This window comes from Gouania willdenowi, chromosome 9, assembly GCF_900634775.1.
Source record: "Gouania willdenowi chromosome 9, fGouWil2.1, whole genome shotgun sequence".
Lineage (NCBI taxonomy): Eukaryota > Metazoa > Chordata > Actinopteri > Blenniiformes > Gobiesocidae > Gouania > Gouania willdenowi.
In genome coordinates, this window is record NC_041052.1 from 42,439,851 (window position 1) to 42,460,610 (window position 20,760).

At 34.8% G+C, this 20,760-nt stretch overlaps 2 protein-coding genes across 3 annotated transcripts in view; both read left to right on the top strand.

Annotated features, from left to right (window-relative positions):
- The first annotated feature begins 205 nt into the window (after positions 1–205).
- Positions 206–13,797, top strand: gramd2b (GRAM domain containing 2B). The gene is made up of 14 exons (XM_028456396.1): positions 206–401; positions 3,370–3,489; positions 4,021–4,108; positions 4,237–4,306; positions 5,014–5,117; positions 6,301–6,396; positions 6,468–6,539; positions 7,183–7,272; positions 7,557–7,659; positions 7,973–8,104; positions 9,416–9,485; positions 10,311–10,409; positions 11,539–11,623; positions 13,440–13,797. Exons 1-14 carry the CDS (start codon positions 313–315, stop codon positions 13,479–13,481), a joined length of 1,260 nt encoding a protein of 419 aa, XP_028312197.1. The 5' UTR covers positions 206–312; the 3' UTR covers positions 13,482–13,797.
- A 3,782-nt stretch (positions 13,798–17,579) lies between these two features.
- LOC114469169 (solute carrier family 12 member 2) overlaps positions 17,580–20,760 on the top strand; it is a 33,477-nt gene continuing 30,296 nt past the window's right edge. For both annotated transcript variants that reach the window (XM_028456392.1, XM_028456393.1), the window contains exon 1: positions 17,580–18,155. In XM_028456392.1, coding sequence (XP_028312193.1) covers positions 17,703–18,155 — 453 coding nt within the window. In that variant the 5' untranslated portion in view covers positions 17,580–17,702. The remainder of the gene's footprint in view (positions 18,156–20,760) is intronic.

Genomic DNA, 20,760 nt, shown 5'->3' on the forward strand with positions numbered 1-20,760 from the left:
ATAAATTGGGTAGAGCAGTAAATTGTCATGGATACTGTAGTGATTTCATCTAAACTCTCTAAGCAATGTGCAAGTTAAATATACATGAAAGTCCAGGGTAAAGTGTCACTGATCTCACACACACACACACACACACACACACACACACACACACACACACACACACACACACACACACACACACACACACACACACACACACACACACACACAGTGGTGATATGTGAGACTAGAAGCTGCTCAGTAGCTTCACCTTTCAGTTCTACCTGCAGTTGTTGTTTTTTACCTCAGACTGAAAGTGTTACTACGGCGATGAGTGAACTCAGTGTAAACCACCAGCTCCAGGAAGAGATCAAAAAGTGTGAAAGAGGAACTGCAAAGCGTGAAGACAGACAACTTCAGTAAGTTTGTTACTAAAAACACAACCAGTCATAGCTCATGTTTAATGGTTGGTTTTATAGAATCATATCTGTACAAATACAACGGCATCTTTAATGTCTTTAGCTGTGTTATAAAATGAGCAGTGTTGAAGGAGAAAATTAAAATTTAAAATTTTTGATTATTTATCACCAATTTGAACTCCGTGGTAACCTTTCTATGCATTGGACTTTATGCTTTCTGCTAATGTATTTTAATATTCAAATTGAACTTTGGTAACTAGTTGTTGGGGAATCTTTTGAAATTGTAATTTATTTGTCTTTCTTTTTTTTTGCTTTGTCAGCACATGCTGTCGAAGGTCAACACTACAAGAAGCTCAATCTTTTAAAGACAGCAATGCATGTTTGTTATTGCAATCAAACAAATGAAAAGTGATTTATTTTGTCGTTTAAATGAAGTTTCAGAATGAACAACCTTGAAGAAGAAAATGAAAATGCAGTTTGGGTTATTTATTATTCATTTTATTTATGAATGAAAATGCAGCTATAATCTTTAAATGGAAATTTTAAATTGAATTATGGTGACATACAGTATATTATTCCATAGGTTTTATCAGGTATTCACTTATATCTGTCTTTGTCTGATACAATGTCTCAGTATCACTTTTATAATTTCACATGATTTATTCCAAGGGAACATAGATATATAAAGAGATGATCTGCTCTAGTTTATTCTGTTATATATTCACCAAATGTCAGAAAAATAAATAAATAAATATATATATAATGTTCTGAGGCTGTTCATTCTGTCAGTGGGATTTTTTTTCTTGATTGTGAAAAAATGTAAACTAATTTTGTAATAGTGGGATTGTTTTCTAATTATGTAACAAGTTGATATTTATCTGAACAATAAGATGAGAAAAAAACAAACTCTCTCCACTCTATTGTTCTGGATCTAGGCATGTGGTCTATAACCAGAGGTGCACTGGCTCCATTTCCACCACTTGTGTGTGCCAGGTTCATCAATCATAGATGAGATGATAACGTTGATGAGGGATGGGTAAACCTTCTAAACCTCTGCCCAGGTGGATTCTTAGTTCATGTCCGTTGCTGAGACATGTTGACATGTTTTACTAGATCAATCTTCTTCCACCTGTGCTTGATTCTTGTCCTGAAGCAGCTCATGCTTCTCCTTCCCATGGACTAGGTGGTAACTAAGACGTGCTCGCCCCATGGTAATGAAGCCCTCCACCATTATGTGCTTCACTTCTGGTGAGGGCTTCCTGTGACTGTTCCTTTCTCCTGGTCTTCATGAGAATTCCTGTAGATGACTTTGACATTAGTGGTGTAACTGAACATCTCCATCTCTGTGGAGCAGATGACTTTAAACTCCTCCGTTTGTTCACTGAAAGAGAGCTGCAGTTTGTTGGCGTACAGGGGTCTACAACCTTCACTCTCACAGGAGACATTCTGCTTAATCTCACCTGGATTAAAGTCCTGAAAAAATGGTAGTGTCTATGCGTACGGTTGCCTTATCAATATACCGACATTCTATCCGTATGCAGCGCCCCTATATGGCCAGTTTAGGTCACGTGACTAAGACTAAACCTTACTCTAAACCTAACCTTAGCTCTAACCCTAACCTTAGCTCTAACCCTAGCGCTAAGACGCTACATACTTGTACTGTAATCATTGTCCGTACAGAAACCGTACCAATAGACAATTTCGAGAAAAAAATTCTCAATAAAGACAATACAGTGTATACAATTATATACAGTTGAAATAATATTGAATAATTTTATGAACTATGTCAATAATCATCAATACCTGCTAGAAATAATAATTCATTATTTTAATATTTAAGCTGTAGGGAGACATTGCAAAAGAGTCAAAGAGCCACATGAGGCTCCAGAACCACAGGTTGCTGACCCCTGTAGCCATACCAAATGTATTTATGTACAGTTGGATCATAAGAACATTCTAAGGGGTGTCAAACTGGGGCCAAATACAGACCAACCGTTTCAATTCAATTCAACTTGATTTATAGAGCACTAATTACAACAAAAGTCATTTCAAAGCTCTATCAAAATATGAAATTTGTTATAAAAAGGAAAAAAACAACAAATCCACAAGAACAAGCATCAGTGACAATAAGAATTAAAAAAAAAACATCCTTTAAACAGGAAGAAATGTCCGTTAAACCAGGTTCAGTTTGATCCCAGGTGGGCCGAGGAATTTAGGTGGAAAAAACATCTATTTTAACATCATTGTGCCATAGTTTTCAATTTCGAGTTGGGATTTTGGGGAATTGTTAGTGAGAAATTGCAAGATTTGTGTAAAAAAATCAAGAGTTCTTTCCACAATTTGCAATTAATAATTACTGCATTCATGTGACATAAACAAAGAAAAAATGCACTTATTAAATTAGTAAATTTAAGATATCTACAACTGGATTATTTGGTAATTAACACAATAATGTTTTTCTCTGTCGTCTTTTACTTTCTTCTGCGTGCCGAATTGGATGCTCTAAAGGGCCAAATTTGGCCCCCGGTCCTTGAGTTTGACATGGGAAGTAGAGCTTTAAACTGCAAAAAAAGAAAAGGAAAATAATAATAATAATAATAATAATTGGATCATTGAAAACATCATTTTACCTAAAATAAGCTGTTCATCAGCTCATTAAAAGTTAAAAGCACGGCTCCAAAAAGTCTTTCAAGATGAAATTAACGTGTCAAAAAATAAGTATAATGACAAAGCTCCGCCATTAAAAAAGTGCGTCCAGCTTTGATAGATGAGTGTTTCTAGAAGGTGAGGGAACGTTGCTCAAAGTGGTGAAGATGTCTTTATAAAGGACGTCCACTGTCTGCTGAGTGTTAACATTACTGTAAATATCCAACCCTCCACTGGGTTATTATGGCCATGCTTTATTTCAGGGAGTTGAAAACAGATGTTTGCTGTTCAACATGTTTCCATCCTTGTGTTTTCTCTGTAGGTCAGATGATGATGTCTTGGTGGACGAACGTCAGAAAAATGGAAAAATGCTCAGTGAACTTCTGTCTGATGACCATGAGCTACAGGAACAATCTGGAAAGAAGAAACCACTGCTAGTCAGGTGAACGCTGCTTTTTAACCATCACCCTTATTTTGTTTGTTCATCTGTTCAAATTGTCAATTCATGTAGTTTTTCTGTCAGAGATGAAAATATTTTAAATACCACTCAAGGCAATAATAACAAGTGTTACTTTGTGAACAACTTATTGGACATTTTAGCCACTTTAGCACTGTCGCTAACGCTGGCAAAGATCTTATATATTTCTCCTCTTTTAATGCTGACATTTCTCAGTGAACGTGTATCGTTTATGTTGATAAACAACAAATGAACCTGATGACGTACTTTATGATCAGAGGGGTCATTTGATTGGTTGCTGAGCTACAGTTGGAGAGCACCTTTAACATTAACTGTATGCTCTAAAGGGCCCGATTTGGCCCCCGAGCCTAGATTTTGACACATTAACCCTAGGGGTACAGGAGCACATTGCAGGGGATATGAAGAGGGGGTACACTTCATCTGACAACATTTCAAACACTGGACTAAAGCAGATGTGAACCAGTGCTTTAAATAATATAAAACTTTTGTTTCCAGATCAAAGACGTTTGACCATTCTCTGCTGACTCAGGTCCAAACAGACACAGCATCAAAGATAGAGAGGAAGAAGTCTCACTACAGTCAGGTGACTGCTTTATTAAACGTGTTGGACGTATGGTTCAGAAGCCTAATCTGATTTTACAACTGTTTCCTAATATATACAGTATGTCTGTGTTGCAAATAGCATTGTCTATTGTGAGTGTTTTATTTCAGCTTTCCAAGAGCAATTGTCAATACCATAAAATATTCAAGGAGATCAGCAAAGAGGAGCAGCTCAGACAGAGTGAGTCACTATCATTTACATTAAATACTGAATGAGGAATTACACCTACAGTAGAACAATAAAAAGACATCTGACAATGACATAAGCTCAACTCATTAAAGACGTGTCTCACTAAAGACTGAAAGGTGATTTGATGCATACACATTCAGGAAAATAAAATTCTTAATATAATGTACATAGTATACAAATGATTAAGTGCCATAAAACAGTAACTGTACAAAATATATATGAATTCATGTGTTGTTCTTTTAAAGACAGTATACGTTTTTAGTGAAGTGGCTCCAAACTTTTGAGACTTTAGGTTGGTTCTTCTTTTGTTGTTTTTTACTGTGGAAATGGTGAAGCAACACTGCCCCCAGCTGTTCATACTATGGTACTGCAGCAGAAATGAAGCAGAAATATTTTATCATGGATTTAAAACATTAAACCAGGCGTAGACGCAAATTTTTGTCGACAACATTATCAATTATGTTACTAATCATTTCTGCATTATTATTTTTTAATTTACTGTATATGTTACACACATTGTGGTTGGCAGTCTATATATTTAATTCTATTTTTTCTTTTGCCCCCTCATAAGTGGGATTTTAGAAATAATCAAAAACCTATGACTTGATGTTCATCTATATATTCTCAGTATATTATGTATTATGAATGTTTCATCATTGTTTATTTAAAATGTATAAACTGCTGACTGGACTCTTTAGGTTACACGTGCGCTCTGCAGAAGGACATCCTCTACCAGGGACGGATGTTTGTCTCCGACCACTGGATTGGTTTCCACTCCAATGTGTTTGGTAAAGACATTAAGGTACGAATAAAGTCACTTTATTTAAAGGTTAAAGGTTCAAACGCAGCTCGTCTGCTCTGTGTGGGTTGGTTAAGGTGTGTACAGGTATAACAGTAGAGTAAATATTCAAAAATATAAACGAATAAAAGTTAGAGGTTAGCATCGATTGACATACCAAGGAGCCAGCCATCACATGAGGATGAATTTATTATTTACAGTACACTACATTTATCAGATTCTAAATTGATATGCATAATTTTTCATTTTCCGGTACATGGATTAATTAATTAATTTTCACTTTGAGCCTTAATATAAACATATTTGCACACATGGGTATGATGGATTATTAAAAGACAGCATCTATACCACAACAGGTGAAAAATTAGAATTACCCAATATTTCTAATGATATGGATTTACAGTATAAATCTGATATTCAATCACATTTAATGCATAGGATTAAATAATCTTTAATTAACTATGTCTGTATGCAATGTGTTTGTGTGAACGTACACACATTTTAACACCAACTTTATTTTTATACCTATTTTGTACGTATGGAGGTTCATAAATGATACTTTGGCTAAAAAAGAAAAGTTAAACTTTAATTTAAAGGGTGGAACCTTGGTTTCATGTTGTTTTTAAAATAGATCTAAAATGTTAGGGTACATGTAGCCTTTAAACAGACGTTAACATAAATCTTTGTAAATCAGTGTTTTTATTACAGGACGTTTCCATTTTTTACAGTAACCAGGTTCACCTAAAGCCACCGCTCTGTGGAACCTTCTTTACTAATAAGATTTGATTAATTAGAGACAAAGTGATCAATGATCAGCTTTATCCACATTTTCACTTCTGCTGATCAATCTGAGCTGGTAATGCTTCTAAACCAACTTTTATTCCAAGACGTTCATTAATGGATTACAATTAGTCATGTTACTATAATAGAGATGAATAAGAATTGTCTTTACTTTGAATTAAATTCATTGGTGTTATTTTATTTAAAAAAGAATTGTACATTTTGACAAACCTTTTATTCAATACAAAACCAAGTTCCAGTTTGTGGTAGATTTAGTCTCTACATGAGATGTTTACTGTATGTGTTATTATACAGTCCTGTTCCAAATGGCTCAGTGATAAAAAGAAAAAACTCTTTGTGCCGCGTTATGATAAATATAGATTAAAAAGCTGGTTATTTATTACAGATTGCCATCCCAGTGCTGTCTGTCACAAACATTAAGAAAACAAAGACGGCCATCTTGTTGCCAAATGCGTTGGTGATCTCAACAGAACACGACAGGGTAAGATTATTGTTTGTATAAGCATGTTTTTAATATTATCATGACCCTAAATCTTTGTTGTTGTTTTGTAGCATGTCTTTGTGTCCTTCCTGTCCAGAGACAACACGTACAAGTTCCTGGTGTCAGTGTGTTTTCATCTGGACGTAAGAAAACAACATTTCTTTAACATCTCACACAGTCAAAAAGAAGTTCATTTAACATTTATGAAGGTTTTTCAGTTTTTTCACAAAGTGAAAACAGAATTATTTAGTTGTTTCTGATTTGGTGTAAGAATTCAATCCTAGAAAAATGTTTGTCCTGAGTAGTTTATAGAATGCTTTTCAATTTATTTTAATTACATTTTTCTGTGTTTCTGTTGTCGTTTTGCTTGTTTGTTAATACAGTGGGTTTGCAGAATCATTTTTTGTGTTTTTCTTGTCTTGTCGCATACTTTTGTTGTCACTTTCTCTAAATTTGTATTCTTTTTTAGCCATTTTGTGTCAATCTGTTTTCATTTTGTTCATTTTTGTCGAAGTTTTGTGTGTTTTTGGAGTATTTTTACACTTTTACAGTATTTTTCTGCAGTGTTGTAATTTTTTGCATTATTTTAATGTATTCTTGCTTTTGTTTTATGTATTTTTCTGTCATTTTGTACATTTACTTTGGGGGCCCCATAAATTTAGACCGAGGACCATATGTGGGCCATGTCTGCCTTAAACCTTCAGAATATAGTTTTACTGTTGTGTTGTTGAAATGACTGCTTTATTTTATTAACTTATTCAGAATGTGTTTTTATTTCTTGTGCAGGAAAAGAGTCCCTGTAGCAGCCCCATCCCTTCATCTGCTGAAAACAGCTTTAGAGGACCCAGGTCATCTTTGGCCCCTCTTTTTCCCCTGGTGGGTCACACACACACACACACAAAATGACAGGAAAAGACAGAAAACAAGAACAAAAAGTGAGCCCAAAAACACACAAATCAACAACATACATGCAGAAAGTGACAGAAAAAAACACAAAATTACAACAAAAACACACAAACTGACAAAACCACAGAATCACACACACACACACACAAACTAAACCCATTCCCCTCTCCTGTGTTATTATAAATGTTGATAATGTGGCCCTCGGATCAGATACTATCATATTTTTAATTTATTTTTAATGTAACCTCCCACAGAGTGAATTCAGTGACCTGGATGGATCTCTGAGACAGAGGAGGCAGGAGATGGATGAAAGCAGCAGCTCTGACTCTCAGGCTGCTGATTATGAGAAGATATCAGGTTATATTTAATATTTCATCTCATTGCACAAAAACATGCATTTCTGTGTTCTGTGGAAATAATGGTTTAAAGTTTCAGCCTTAACGTAACGTAATTGTTCTCATCTATCTATAAGTGTGTGTGTGTGTGTGTGTGTGTGTGTGTGTGTGTGTGTGTGTGTGTGTGTGTGTGTGTGTGTGTGTGTGTGTGTAAGGGCACTGTACATGTGAATGTACTGAATGAAAACTTTTGGGACACATTTATTTATATCCTTTATAAAGCATATGTTTGACTGTAGAACTAAAAACCTTTCTATATGTCGTCCCCTGTGCAGAGTTTCCAGTCCCTTCGTTTCTTAAAGTGTTAAAACACAAAGACAGTCCGTCTCCTGTTGAACAAACCAAACATCTGCACAAAGTGAAGAACCAGCAGAACTCAGAAAAACAGCACAACATGCTTCATGCTGGTACGATCATCACTTTTAAATATAATCTTAATCAGATCTAGAATTTATTGAAATGTATATATAATAAAAATATATTGAGTAAAGCTGGGTACACACAAAGATAATCAGGCTAGTTTTGTCCTCTTAACAAACTATTCTATGACTGACTTTATCTTCATGTGTTCACGTCGGGTCTGGAACAGATATTAAAATATCTTCAGATTAAGAACATTACTTTACTTATTTTAGTTTTATACATAAAGGCTGTGATTATTATAGCATGAACACCTGTCATTAGCATTAATGAGGAGTTACAGTAAGTGTTGTCAGTCATCTCCACCGCCTCAGGATTTGCTGCGTGTGTGTTGCAGAAGACTAAGAAGATCCACTAATTCATATGAATGAAAATATGAGATTCAACCATGGATACATGTAATATTTATATGTGAAATAAGATTTTAAAAGTGCTCGGATCTGGCCAAGCATGGTATCAACAGAAAGGTGTGGTCCCCCCAAATCTCAATCTGTGCTTGGCTTTGGGGCGGAGTCTGAATTGAGCGCGATAGAGCTGAAACGCACAATTTTCAGCCCGAAAAAAGTGTTAATTTTTTTGAAAATGTGGTATCAGTGGACAGGTTTTATTCCCCTGAGTCCGAATATGTGCTCGGTTTTTGGATAGAGTCTGAAATGGGCCCGCTGGCGCCCCGGAAGGTCGTTTTCCTCAATTTTATTTTGAAAATAATCTAGATATTTTATTCTGTGTCTATGTATACTACTTCCTGTCTCGCACAAGCTTGTTTTTGTTAAATTGCTGCAGTCGAATCAGCTTTTGGAGCAGTTTCATAGCTAAACCCTAACCCTAACCCACTAGATCACTTCATCTAACCCAAGAAATGCACACATAGCTCCAAAGGTGCCATAATTTAGTGAATGACACTAAATGACAGCATAATGTATAAAACTTCAAGTAAAGTGTTTCCAAAGGTTTGTGTGTGTGTGTGTGTGTGTGTGTGTGTGTGTGTGTGTGTGTGTGTGTGTGTGAGTTTGTGTGTGTGTGTGTGCTGCTTATATAAAGTGTGTGTAGTTGTAAATAAAACATGGATTAATTATAAACTCTCCTTTGTGTGTGTGTGTGTGTGTGTGTGTGTGTGTGCTGCTTATATAAAGTGTGTGTAGTTGTAAATAAAACATGGATTAATTATAAACTCTCCTTTGTGTGTGTGTGTGTGTGTGTGTGTGTGTGTGCTGCTTATATAAAGTGTGTGTAGTTGTAAATAAAACATTGATTAATTATAAACTCTCCTTTGTGTGTGTGTGTGTGTGTGTGTGTAGAGGTGGTGATCAGAGGAAGGACACACAGATCTATCTCTCTAAACACACTACTGTGTGTCTACATGTTCCTGTAAGTTACTGTACAAAGTGAATCACATCTGCTTTACAACCACAGGTGTCCAACTCAAGGCCCGGGGGCCAAATCTGGCCCTTTAAAACATCCAAATAATTAAACATAGCTGAGAAAACATGAATTATTGTGTAAATGACCAGATAATGTAGTTGTGGATATCTCAGTCAGGATGTAAAAAGGCATAAAATATCTGCCAAATTTACTCAAGAACTTAAACTCTGGAATTTTGGCATTATTTAAAAAAAAGAACCTTTTCATGGGAATAATTTATTGTATTGAAATTAACCAGAAATTGGGAGAAATTTTAAATCACTGGATCATACCCAAACGTAAATATTGGCATCCATGCAAAATAAAACACTTTAAAAATAACAACATTTCAACAGATTTATTTGGAAATAGAACTTTACAATTATTCATGTAGAGTTTCATTGAATTTGTCACAAATTCACAGATATTTACAGACGTTTACAGTTTTTCATGCTTGTAAAACACGATTCAAACCTAATTTTTCCAAAATCTTGCTCAAGACTCAAATATTTAACAAAAATTCTACAAATAAAATAAATATTGTCACTCCCTGTCATTGCTTGGATATTGTTGGTGCATTATACGCTAATTTTATTTCATATATACATGAAATGGAAAGAAGCACTAATGTTTGATTCTCAACCTCTGCGGCCCACTTCAGTCTGTATTTGGCCCCTGAACTAAAATGAGTTTTACACGCCTGTTCTAAACTATTTATACATTAATCTCATAAATGACACAATATAACCTGATACTGTAGCTGTGTTTCTAATTGATTGTGGTGTTCCTCAGGGTGTGTGTCCTGGTCTTCTCTTCATGTTATCTAGCGTTTCAGATCGTTTCTCTAGAAAAGAGGATGACATCACTGGGCTCTGACTCCTCCCACTATGAGTGAGTTTACACCAAACTGTCATTATGAATATGTTTGATTATGAACTTAAAGAATCATTACAGGTGTTCTGTTTTCATTAGATTAGGAAGGTTCTGTGTCAAATCAGTGTTTCACAATTATTTTGTCATGCATTTGTTTTAAAGTGTATTAGCCTCACAACATTTCCACTAATCAAAATGAGTTTTTAGTTTTACAGTATGTGTAGGTCATCACCTGTAGAACCATTCATTTATAGGGATTGTCCAGGTTTTTCTCCTACAAACAACACGATGCTAAAAAGATGATGTTTGAGTGTTTTTGTGATGAACAGAAACAGTTGCAGCACATTCTGTCATAGCTGTAATTATTACTATTGGTGCATGTTTGGTGTCATGGTGTGAGTGTGTGAGTGTGTGAGTGTGTGCTTGGAGAACAACTTTAACATAAATATGATATTTATGAACTAAATATACCCAACCCCAGATTGTAACAAATGTAATATGTAAAAAATTAAGAAAGAGAAGCATCTGTCAATGTTTATCTTTTCATTGTTAAAAACTGAAAATGTAAAAAAAAAAGAAACTTTGTAGCCTATATTAATAATATGCAGACATTCTTATCAAAGTGTCAGGAATACAATTAAAAATAAAAATAAATAAAATTATCATCTTTTATATTTTGCATACTTGATACACATCATGGGAAGGTTTAATGTACGTTTTAGTTTTGTTTGTTTTTTAAAGAAAAACATTAAATATGATTAGAACTACAATTGAACTTTATTCTGTTAAATATTATTGTGTTTTATATAATGTATTTTTTAATATTATATTTATTGAATATGTATCTACTCGTATTCATTGTCAGCTTTGAAGATGAAGGATAAATCAATAAAGTGATATATTGATAATGTGTTTGTTATTAGTCTGTACAATCCTTTCCCAGGTTTCCTGTCATCATTTGTACATCCACAGAATTTTATCCCCTCAATATTTACTGTGAAAAATTACAGTAAAAACAACATGAATAGAGCTGAACTATTTATTAATCAAAAATCAGTCTAATAATTGTATTCTGTCACACAGGGATTAGACTGAAAAGTCAATAATCTGAGTTTTAAAACAAATGTTCTGTTATTTGTTTTTAAAGAACTGCTCTTCTAAGGAGCCACGCTGATGTTAATCCAGATGTTTTAACTGAACTTCTGACCATCAACATAAAGAAGCTGGAGAAGGTTTGTTCTTTAATCTAATACTGATAATAAATAATCACTTTTCAGATTCTGTCTCTGTTCCTAAATCAAGGATCTGAACTCTGTAGCGTATCCATGGTGACTGAAGTTGTTCCAAAAAACAGGGAAATGTTGATTAGAAATATACAATTAATTTAATTTCAAAATAAAGGCTCAGTCACAACAGTAAACGTGCCCTTCAGATATCAAGGTCATCACAGCCCCACCACATGCCCTGAGAAAGGTCGACCATATTTTCATTTCCAATAAAGAGACACTTCATCATACGCAAAATACTTCATTTCCTTGAATCTACTGTGTAACGGCAAAGTACGAAATAGTATAAATAAGTTGTTTATTGTCCATAAAGTTTAAAAAGCCATTTCTCTCTTTATAACAAAGACTTAAAACAAATGCTGAAGTCAATCATATTTATTATGCATCATAACAATCTGTCCTTGAAACATTTCATATAAACTTTCTCAGAATCTCTCAATCATTGAAACAATGAGAAACAGTTTCTCATACAAACTAAAGAAAGCTTACAGAACACTAAATAAATAGCTTTCCTTAGCTTTTAGAGAATTGGAACACTCTTTATCATGGCCGCCACTTAAACACTCATAAGGAAAAGGATAAGGAAAAGGAAAAGGAAAAGGAAAAGGGAAAGAATAAGGAAAAGGATAAAGGAAAGGATAAGTAAAAGGAAAAGGATTAGGAAAGGATAAGGAAAAGGAAAAGGATAAAGGAAAGGATAAGGAAAGGGGGATAAGGGAAAGAGGATAGGAGGAATCCATGAGAGGCAGTAGAAATAATCACATTAAACCTGTTGTTCTCTTCTAACTAAATAAGACATTTCTTCTTCTTATCGTCTCCTCACAACCAACTCCAATGAAACTGTCACAATAAAGGCTTTATTTAATTTTTCATGCGAGGCAACACAATTTCCTCATATTTTTGGTGCTGCAGGGAAAGACTTTAGTCGTGTTGTTTGGCACAAAATATTGTGTGACATGAATTAACGATACAATATATTTTTATACATTACAATGTCGATACAATATATTTTACAAACTTACTCAGGGTATGACCTTTTGAAATAAATATGAATATCATAAATAAAAACACACCATAATCTTGTGTGTAGTGGATTGTTTAGATTGTTTTTCATAACCCTCACACCACAGTTAGAGTGCCCCTAGTGGTCAAACATTATCAATACAGTTTTACCAAATTCATTAAAAAAAAACAAAAAAAAAACACAATTATTAATATAATGTACATAATATACAAATATTTTAAGTGCCATAAAACACAGTCATGTGACATTGTCTTCCTTTCAAGGCTTCACTCATGTTGAAATGTTATTGATATATATATATATATATATATATATAAATGGTTTTCTGCTGCTGTGATCCTAACATAACATATTCCTGTTTGTTTCATGTCATAAATATTAGTTCTACCTCAGGTGTGTTTTTTAAATTGTCCCAAACTTTAGAGACTTTAGGTTGGTTCTTCTTCTGTTGCAATTCTTCTTCACAATGTAAATGAATAGTGAAGCGACACTGCCCCCAGCAGTTCATGTTATGGTACGGCAGCAAAAATGAAGTAGGAATATTTTCTGTCAACACATTACACATATTGTGATCAACGTGAATCTGGAGACGGTTTATATATTTATTTAATTGCCTCATTCCACTCATACCCTCGATGATACATCATGTGACACTTTAATGTTGTTTAATGTTGCCATATCTTGTATTTGTTATATCGTCATATTTCTGATGAATAAGGAAGAATATTTTTCTTCCAGGTCCAAAGGAACCTACAGAGACTTCTAGAAGAAGCTGCCTGAGTACACGTTACATCCATCCTCATCGTTCCACACTTAGAACGTGTTCTTACTGTACTGGTGACAACAAACCATCAGTAATAAAGACTGTAAAGACCACAACTGAGTTTTCTGTGTATAGAGAACCTCAACATAAGCTTCACCAACACATGGAAACATCTACAATATCTCCATCTATAACTCCTCCACACATCTGGTTTCACCTTTTACAGTAATAGTAATGACAGATACTGTAATCTGTTATAAAAGATCAAATGTAAAGAAGTAAAGGTGCTCACTGATGGTCGTTTTATCCTAACAGCAGAATAAACCTACTGTACCTACCGCTAAGGAGTTATAGTGAATAAAATGACTATATTTACACTGTATACAGATGTTCATGAATATGTACTGTCCCTATCAAATAAAAAATTAATAACTAATATGTGTGAATGTGAGTCATGGAATGCCACCTTGTAATCTGTCATAAAATTTGTTTGAATTATCACATTATTACATTGTCAGAGGTACAGTATATTATAGTCCATGCTTTATTCAGTCAAAATAAAAAAAATAAAAATGGAGGGAATCACAAAGGTTATTATTCATTATATCTGCTTCATCTTTCTTATGAAATAATAATAATAAAAAACTGATAATCTTATTTATTTCAGAATAATTTGAACTCCTAGAGCCTGAAACACAAAACATAAACAGAAAATTCTGTTGTTTTTTTTTGTAAATGAAATGTTTCACTTTCTACTGAAATCTAGAAAAAACATTTCCATAAAAATGTACAAATATATTTTTTGTTTTTAAAGAAAGAGATTATTTTGGAATATAGAGCAAAATATTCAATCTAACTTTATTTTACTGTATTTTCTGTGCTTCCCCTATTAATTCATGAATGTCAAAAATATCATTAAAATACATAGTTTATGTATGAGATTTATTTCCATGGGGCCAAAAATCGTGCAGCGCCCCAGGTTGAGAATCATTGAATGTGTTTGACCAGCTCTCAATGGTTTTTATTTAATATAATCAATAAGTGCTGCAGACACCAGTAAAACCATCGTCCAACACTTCTCAAAACAAACTGACGCCCTTTCCTCCACCAAGGAGGTTATGTTTTTATCTGTGGTTATTTATTAGTTTATTTATTTATTTGTGAACATTCTAACTGAAAAACTACCAGACAGATTTTGGAAATATTAGAAATAGGATGAGAACCATGTGATTCCCTTTTGTAGGGGATGTAGATTTATACATGAATATGTACAGTATGTAGATCTATACATGAATATGTATGTAGATCTATACATGAATATGTATGTAGATCTATACATGAATATGTATGTAGATCTATACATGAATATGTATGTAGATCTATACATGAATATGTACAGTATGTAGATCTATACATGAAGGTTCTGTTCTGGTTGTGACTTCTTACTGTCAGGTTTCATGGATCAGGATTCTATCTAAATAAATTCTAGGTAGGGGCCCTACGGGGGCCTCCTTTCAGACCTGGGCACCCCACTATTACATACAAAGTTCAAGTTTTGGGTTTTTTTAACACCAAGAGCAATATTTCAAATAAAAAAACCAACTGTTTTGGGAATGTTAAATATGTGTTATTGAAATATTTACTAGTATTATTTTTTATTGTGATGATTAGATATTTTATCACTATTGGTCGAGTTCCACAGAACAAAGGAGTGATTTATTGTGTTTTCCCTTTCCAAGTATCAGAATTCTATAAACCAGAAATAACGTCAGAATCATGTAAATAGAGCCAGTTATTGGCTCTAAATGATCAATATTAATCTAAAATCCAAGCTAACTGTGTTTCTGACTAATTGTAGCACATCTTTAACCACTGCTATTGTGTAGGCGTGCCAGAAAAAATTCATTAGAAGAAATTGCGGTAAATATTATAAACCAAAGGAGAAGAAGAAAAAGTGAAATGTCAGTTTAGACCTCAGATGTGAAAAAGAAACCACACATTCTTTCAGCGGGAAAATGATACTTATCATAAAAGATAAACGTATGGAGTCTTTCAGCAGCTACAAATGTTCACTTATATATATATATATATATATATATATATATATATATATATACAGTATATATATATATATAAAACAAAGTCAAAGTCAAAATGTTGAGATTAAAGTCAAAAAATAATAAACTAAACATACAATATGGTGAAAAAAATCAAAGTTTTTCTAATAAAGTCAAATCTACAGAAGCTGATTAGGGTCAATTCACCATCTATGACAACAAACATCACGTATCAATGAATGTGTTAAATTATACTTTAATAACTAAGATATTTTTTATCTTTATCTCATGAACACAGTGTTGTAATGTCTTTGTTAAAACCATTGTTTTTATGAAGAGGCGGAGCGTTCAGTCCGTCAGTGGGAGGAGCTAGTGGAGGAGATGGTGAATTGGTCCTCGTCAGCTTCTGTAGATTTGACTTTTTTAGAAAACCATCAACTTTTATCACAATATTGAATTTTGAGTTTATTTTAGAAATTTAAACTTTAATCTACGCGTTTTGACTTTATTCTTGATTTGTAAATATTTTCAAATCACTCAGATTCTTAATAAGACAGACTTCAAACGTTGTTTTTTTCTGTTTTTGTCTATAAAAAACATTTTTTAGATGTCACTATACTGTATTTTCAGTTCATTTTCAAAATGTTGCCTTTAATCTCAATATTTTGACTTTATTCTTGATTTGCCAATAATTATTTTCTCCATTAAAATTGGCCCTAATCCTCTTCCGTACACTTACTAAATGATTTATTAGGCAAAGGTAAAAATAAGTGGAAGTGTGTGTAACTCTTATTTGACAGACTTGTCCAGTCTGGAGACACTAAATGCTAATTTGTCTTTTGTTCAGTGTTGGTTTGTAGAACCAGGACAGACAGAGATAAAGCACTGATTGTTCTGTTACTGATGCTGCTGCATATCTGTGAGTGAATGTCTCATTCTGTCACCAGCTCTATGACAAATGTCTTTGTTTAGCTACACACACACACACACACACACACACACACACACACAGAATGTCCAGTTCAGTTCAGTTATTAGTCGGTAAAATGGTCAAATTAGATTTTTATATATGTCAGCACTTTATAACAATGGAGTTTGTTCTAAAACTCTTCACATTATCACCTCATTCACACTCACATTGTTACACAATTACATTTCTTACATTTTAAAATGATTAAAAATCAATGTAACATGCTACTTTTATGCTAAACTATTGAATTTTCTGCCTTATTGTTGTACATTATTTTTGGTATTGTAGCAAAACCAGCACAAATCTAGAAACAATAGTTTACAGAATGAAAAGGTTCAAAACTGTAGTTATAATTGACTTTAGGGGTGGACATGTTGAGATTTAAGATCTATGGAGTTTTCTATTTTGAAGATATAGAAAATTACAATATCGCTTATATTGATATAAATATATATTTTACAGCTTATTTTATGAATATACTTGTTTTAGGAGTGTCTGCTTTTGTTACTTCACAGAAAAGATTTCTAAGTTAACTATATAAGTAGATTTGTGTCTATTTTCTATCAAAAAAAAGTTTCAATAAAAGAAAAAAGTGTAAAAATGCAGTTATTTGACTCTGAAATAGTTATTTTTTCTTTGATTAAAATGTTTTTGTTTTTTTTTTGTTTTTTTTTTTTGTTATTGAAACATTTTTTTAATTAAATAATAAAGACACAAATCTACCTCCATACTGAACCCTTCCCCTAAACAAGCCACACTACACAACTCACTCACACGTGCTGTCCATTAGAGGAGAAAAAGCCTAAAGTGGAACATATTGATCAGCTATTGGTTAATAAATGTATCTGTGGCATTTTGCATCAGCAAATTTAAGCCAGAATTGTATTTCTGATCAGACTTTATTTAAATTAAAATTATCCAGATTTATATTGTAAAACGAGATTATGAGAAAAAATATGGAGATATATTATGAGTTTTAGTCCATATCACCCACTGACCTCCATCATCAAACATATATTGTTCACACACACACACGCACACGCACACGCACACACACAGAGAGAGAGAGAGAGCTTTACGCACACTCCTATCCGTGCGTCAGGACGCATCATCATCCAGACCAGCACCGGTGAGGACGTCCGTCTCTGATCAGCACTAACTCATCCTGTTGTTCGGTGTGATCTGATCTCAGAACCCGGTCCAGCGGTGACATGTCCGGTCACAGACCCGCGCTGAGAGGGGACGGGTCCGCGCAGAGCCGCTTCCAGGTGGACGTGGTGACGGAGGGCTCACCTGGTGGTCCTGGTCCTGGTCCTGGTCCTGGTCCTGTCCCTTCACTGAGCTACACCACCGATGACCCCAGACCCCCGGAGGAGTCCCGGGGCCGGGTCCGCTCCGTGGGCTTCCTGGATGACATCGGACTCCCACCTGACGTGACCCATGAGCCAGACACGGCCAGGAGCGACACCGTCAGCCTCCACTCCACCGGGACCGGACACACGCACGTGTCCGACACCCACTCCAACACGTACTACATGAGAACCTTTGGACACAACACCATAGACGCGGTTCCCAACATAGACTTCTACCGACAGACCGCTGCGCCTTTTGGGGAGAAACTCACCAGACCGTCCCTGTCTGAGCTCCACGATGAGCTGGATAAAGTAAGAACACTGTGTCCAACTCAAGGCCCGGGGGCCAAATCTGGCCCTTTAGACCAGGGGTACGTGACGGCACTACAGGGGGTACCAGGAAAAAATGGAAAATTAATAAGTGAAAACATAAAAATTATGGGATTTTATAATGTTGGATAAGTGCAGATGGAAATGATCACAATTCGATACATGTAATACACATCAGTGTTTCTCAAATGGGGGTACGTGTACCCTTAGGGATACGCAATGACACTACAGGGGGTACTAGAGAGAGAGAAAATGAACAAAGTCTTAGCCACACCAGGCATAAGATGACCATAAAATTATAAGAAAAAAAAAAACTAAACTTAAACAACTGTATTTCTATACTTTCACTTTGTGAAATATAAATGTAGTTCAGCAGTAAAAATAAATAAAATCTAAAATCAAACAAGATCAAAAACTTATCAGAAGAAAAAAAAATGTCTTTGGGGTCGCCAGAAATTTTTGATATCAAAATGTTGTAGTCGGACAAAAGGGGGCTTGAATTCAGAAATAAGAGTAGAGGGACTCAAGCCAGTGAAGTTTGAGAACCACTGATATACATAATATAATAATATTGGTCTCACACCAGGTGGGATATGATCCAAACAATAAATACTGGAAATAAATCTATTCAGGAGGCTCTAAATACTGTTTATTTCACTTGTTTACAAAATGAGATTCTTTAAAACTTGTGTTCTCACTAATTAATTCCATCGTTATGATCTATAGATGTTTTTTCACAGTATTCTGAACTAAATGTTATAGTCAGACATAAGGGGGACTTGAGGTAAAAAAGTTTGAGAACCACTGGTTTAGAACCTTTAATTTATAGGAGAACGTTAAAAAGACTGAAAAAACATAAATTCAATGAAACTCCAATAATATTTGGAGGATTCTCAATTTTCCCACGCTTTAATCACATGACTGCAGTCATTTTAAATCTCAAATTGTTCAAAGAACTCAATTTTCCTGAAAATGTTTCAAATAATTTCCCCAAATGAAATAAAAATTAGTCCCAAAATCACTGAAATTTAAAAGAGAAAATCCTGCAGGGCCTGAAATCTGTTGCTTATTGTCTGGATATTGTTGGTGCCTTTCATACTGTACGTTATGAATTATTTATATGTCATGTAAAGTACACATTTATTGAAATTAGTTACTCGTTTTCACACCTGAAATCTGCGGCCCACTTAAGATTAAAATACTTTGTCCCCTGAACTAAAATGAGTTTGACACGCCTTTATTAAAGACACTCAGAGTGGTTTTTCTGTTCACTATATGTAGTAGGGCTGGACATTACCACGATTTGCATGTACGATACGATATATCCCTATACTAAACTATTAGATATACATTGTGAATTATTTCCATACTACAAGCACAAAATGGTATGAAATTCTATATTTTTTGCAACTTGTGAGAACAAGTCAATGGTCACTAATTGTGATTCAAGCACCAATATCAAAAAAAATGAATGTTTATCAAACTGTAAAATGACATTTGACAAAAAAAGTTTAACTTTTGCTTCTAAAACAGATTCTGATTCTATTAAGTTCTTAAATGAATAAAAACTAAGCACATACTGTATATCTATCAAAGTATCCAGTATGTTTAATGTAAATAAAGCTAAAAGTCATAGAGGAGTGAGTCGTTTAACAAGGTCTGATGGTGCGTTCACTGACATCTAGTGACTGGGAGTTAACGTGCTATGCTAGTGTTATGCTACGTTCACACCAAACGCGGCTTCTGCGGCACAAGCGAACACATTACATGCAAAGTCAATGGTTTAGACGCGCTGGGAGGCGAATTATTCGCCGGTGGGGCGGCGCGAACTGTTTCGCGCGTTGAACGCGAATGCTGCGGCAAGCGCGCTCCCGATTTTCGCGTTGTTCGCCGTTCGCTTGAGTTGAAAATATTGAACTCCAGCGGCAGTTTCGCGTGACGCGCAGGCGCGAAAGCCAATCAGAGTCCTTGTTGGCAATGACGTCAGGCAGGCAACACGGAAACCAGTATTTTCACCCGTTCAACCATTGAGGAGAAGCTAATCGTAGCGGTGTGTGACCACCGGGAGCCTGTTATTTTAACCGGGACCAGGAAGGATTTGGCGTGGAGGAGAATCAGCGAGGAGGTGGAGCAGCAGGTAAATGTTCTCTCTGTAGTTTTCATCTTTGAAAATCGGCAGTGAGTGAGGATAGCATTAGCCGCTAACACCAGCTATTTTCACTTATGGGTTATGAGAGGAAAAAAAAGTCAGTAGAACCGTGGTGGGTCAGCTGCAGGAACATCTAAACGGTGGAAATACCCTGTGGTCATGTCCTTCATAGACCCCTTTGTTTCACCGCGAGAGACAAGCAGCAACATGGGGCAGAGGGTTGAGGAAGATAGGACCACAGAGTATGGTCAACCATCAGAGACTGGAGGTTTGTTTATCAGTGCAGACATATAGAAATATATACCAGGTTAATATTCAGGCCTTTATGTATCACAGGGCTTCTTCTAGTGGGGGATCTAAATCTAGTATAGTGATTTAAAATGTATAGTAATGTGTTTCATATATTGTTTGCTGTCACTCAGAGGTAAACAATCAGAT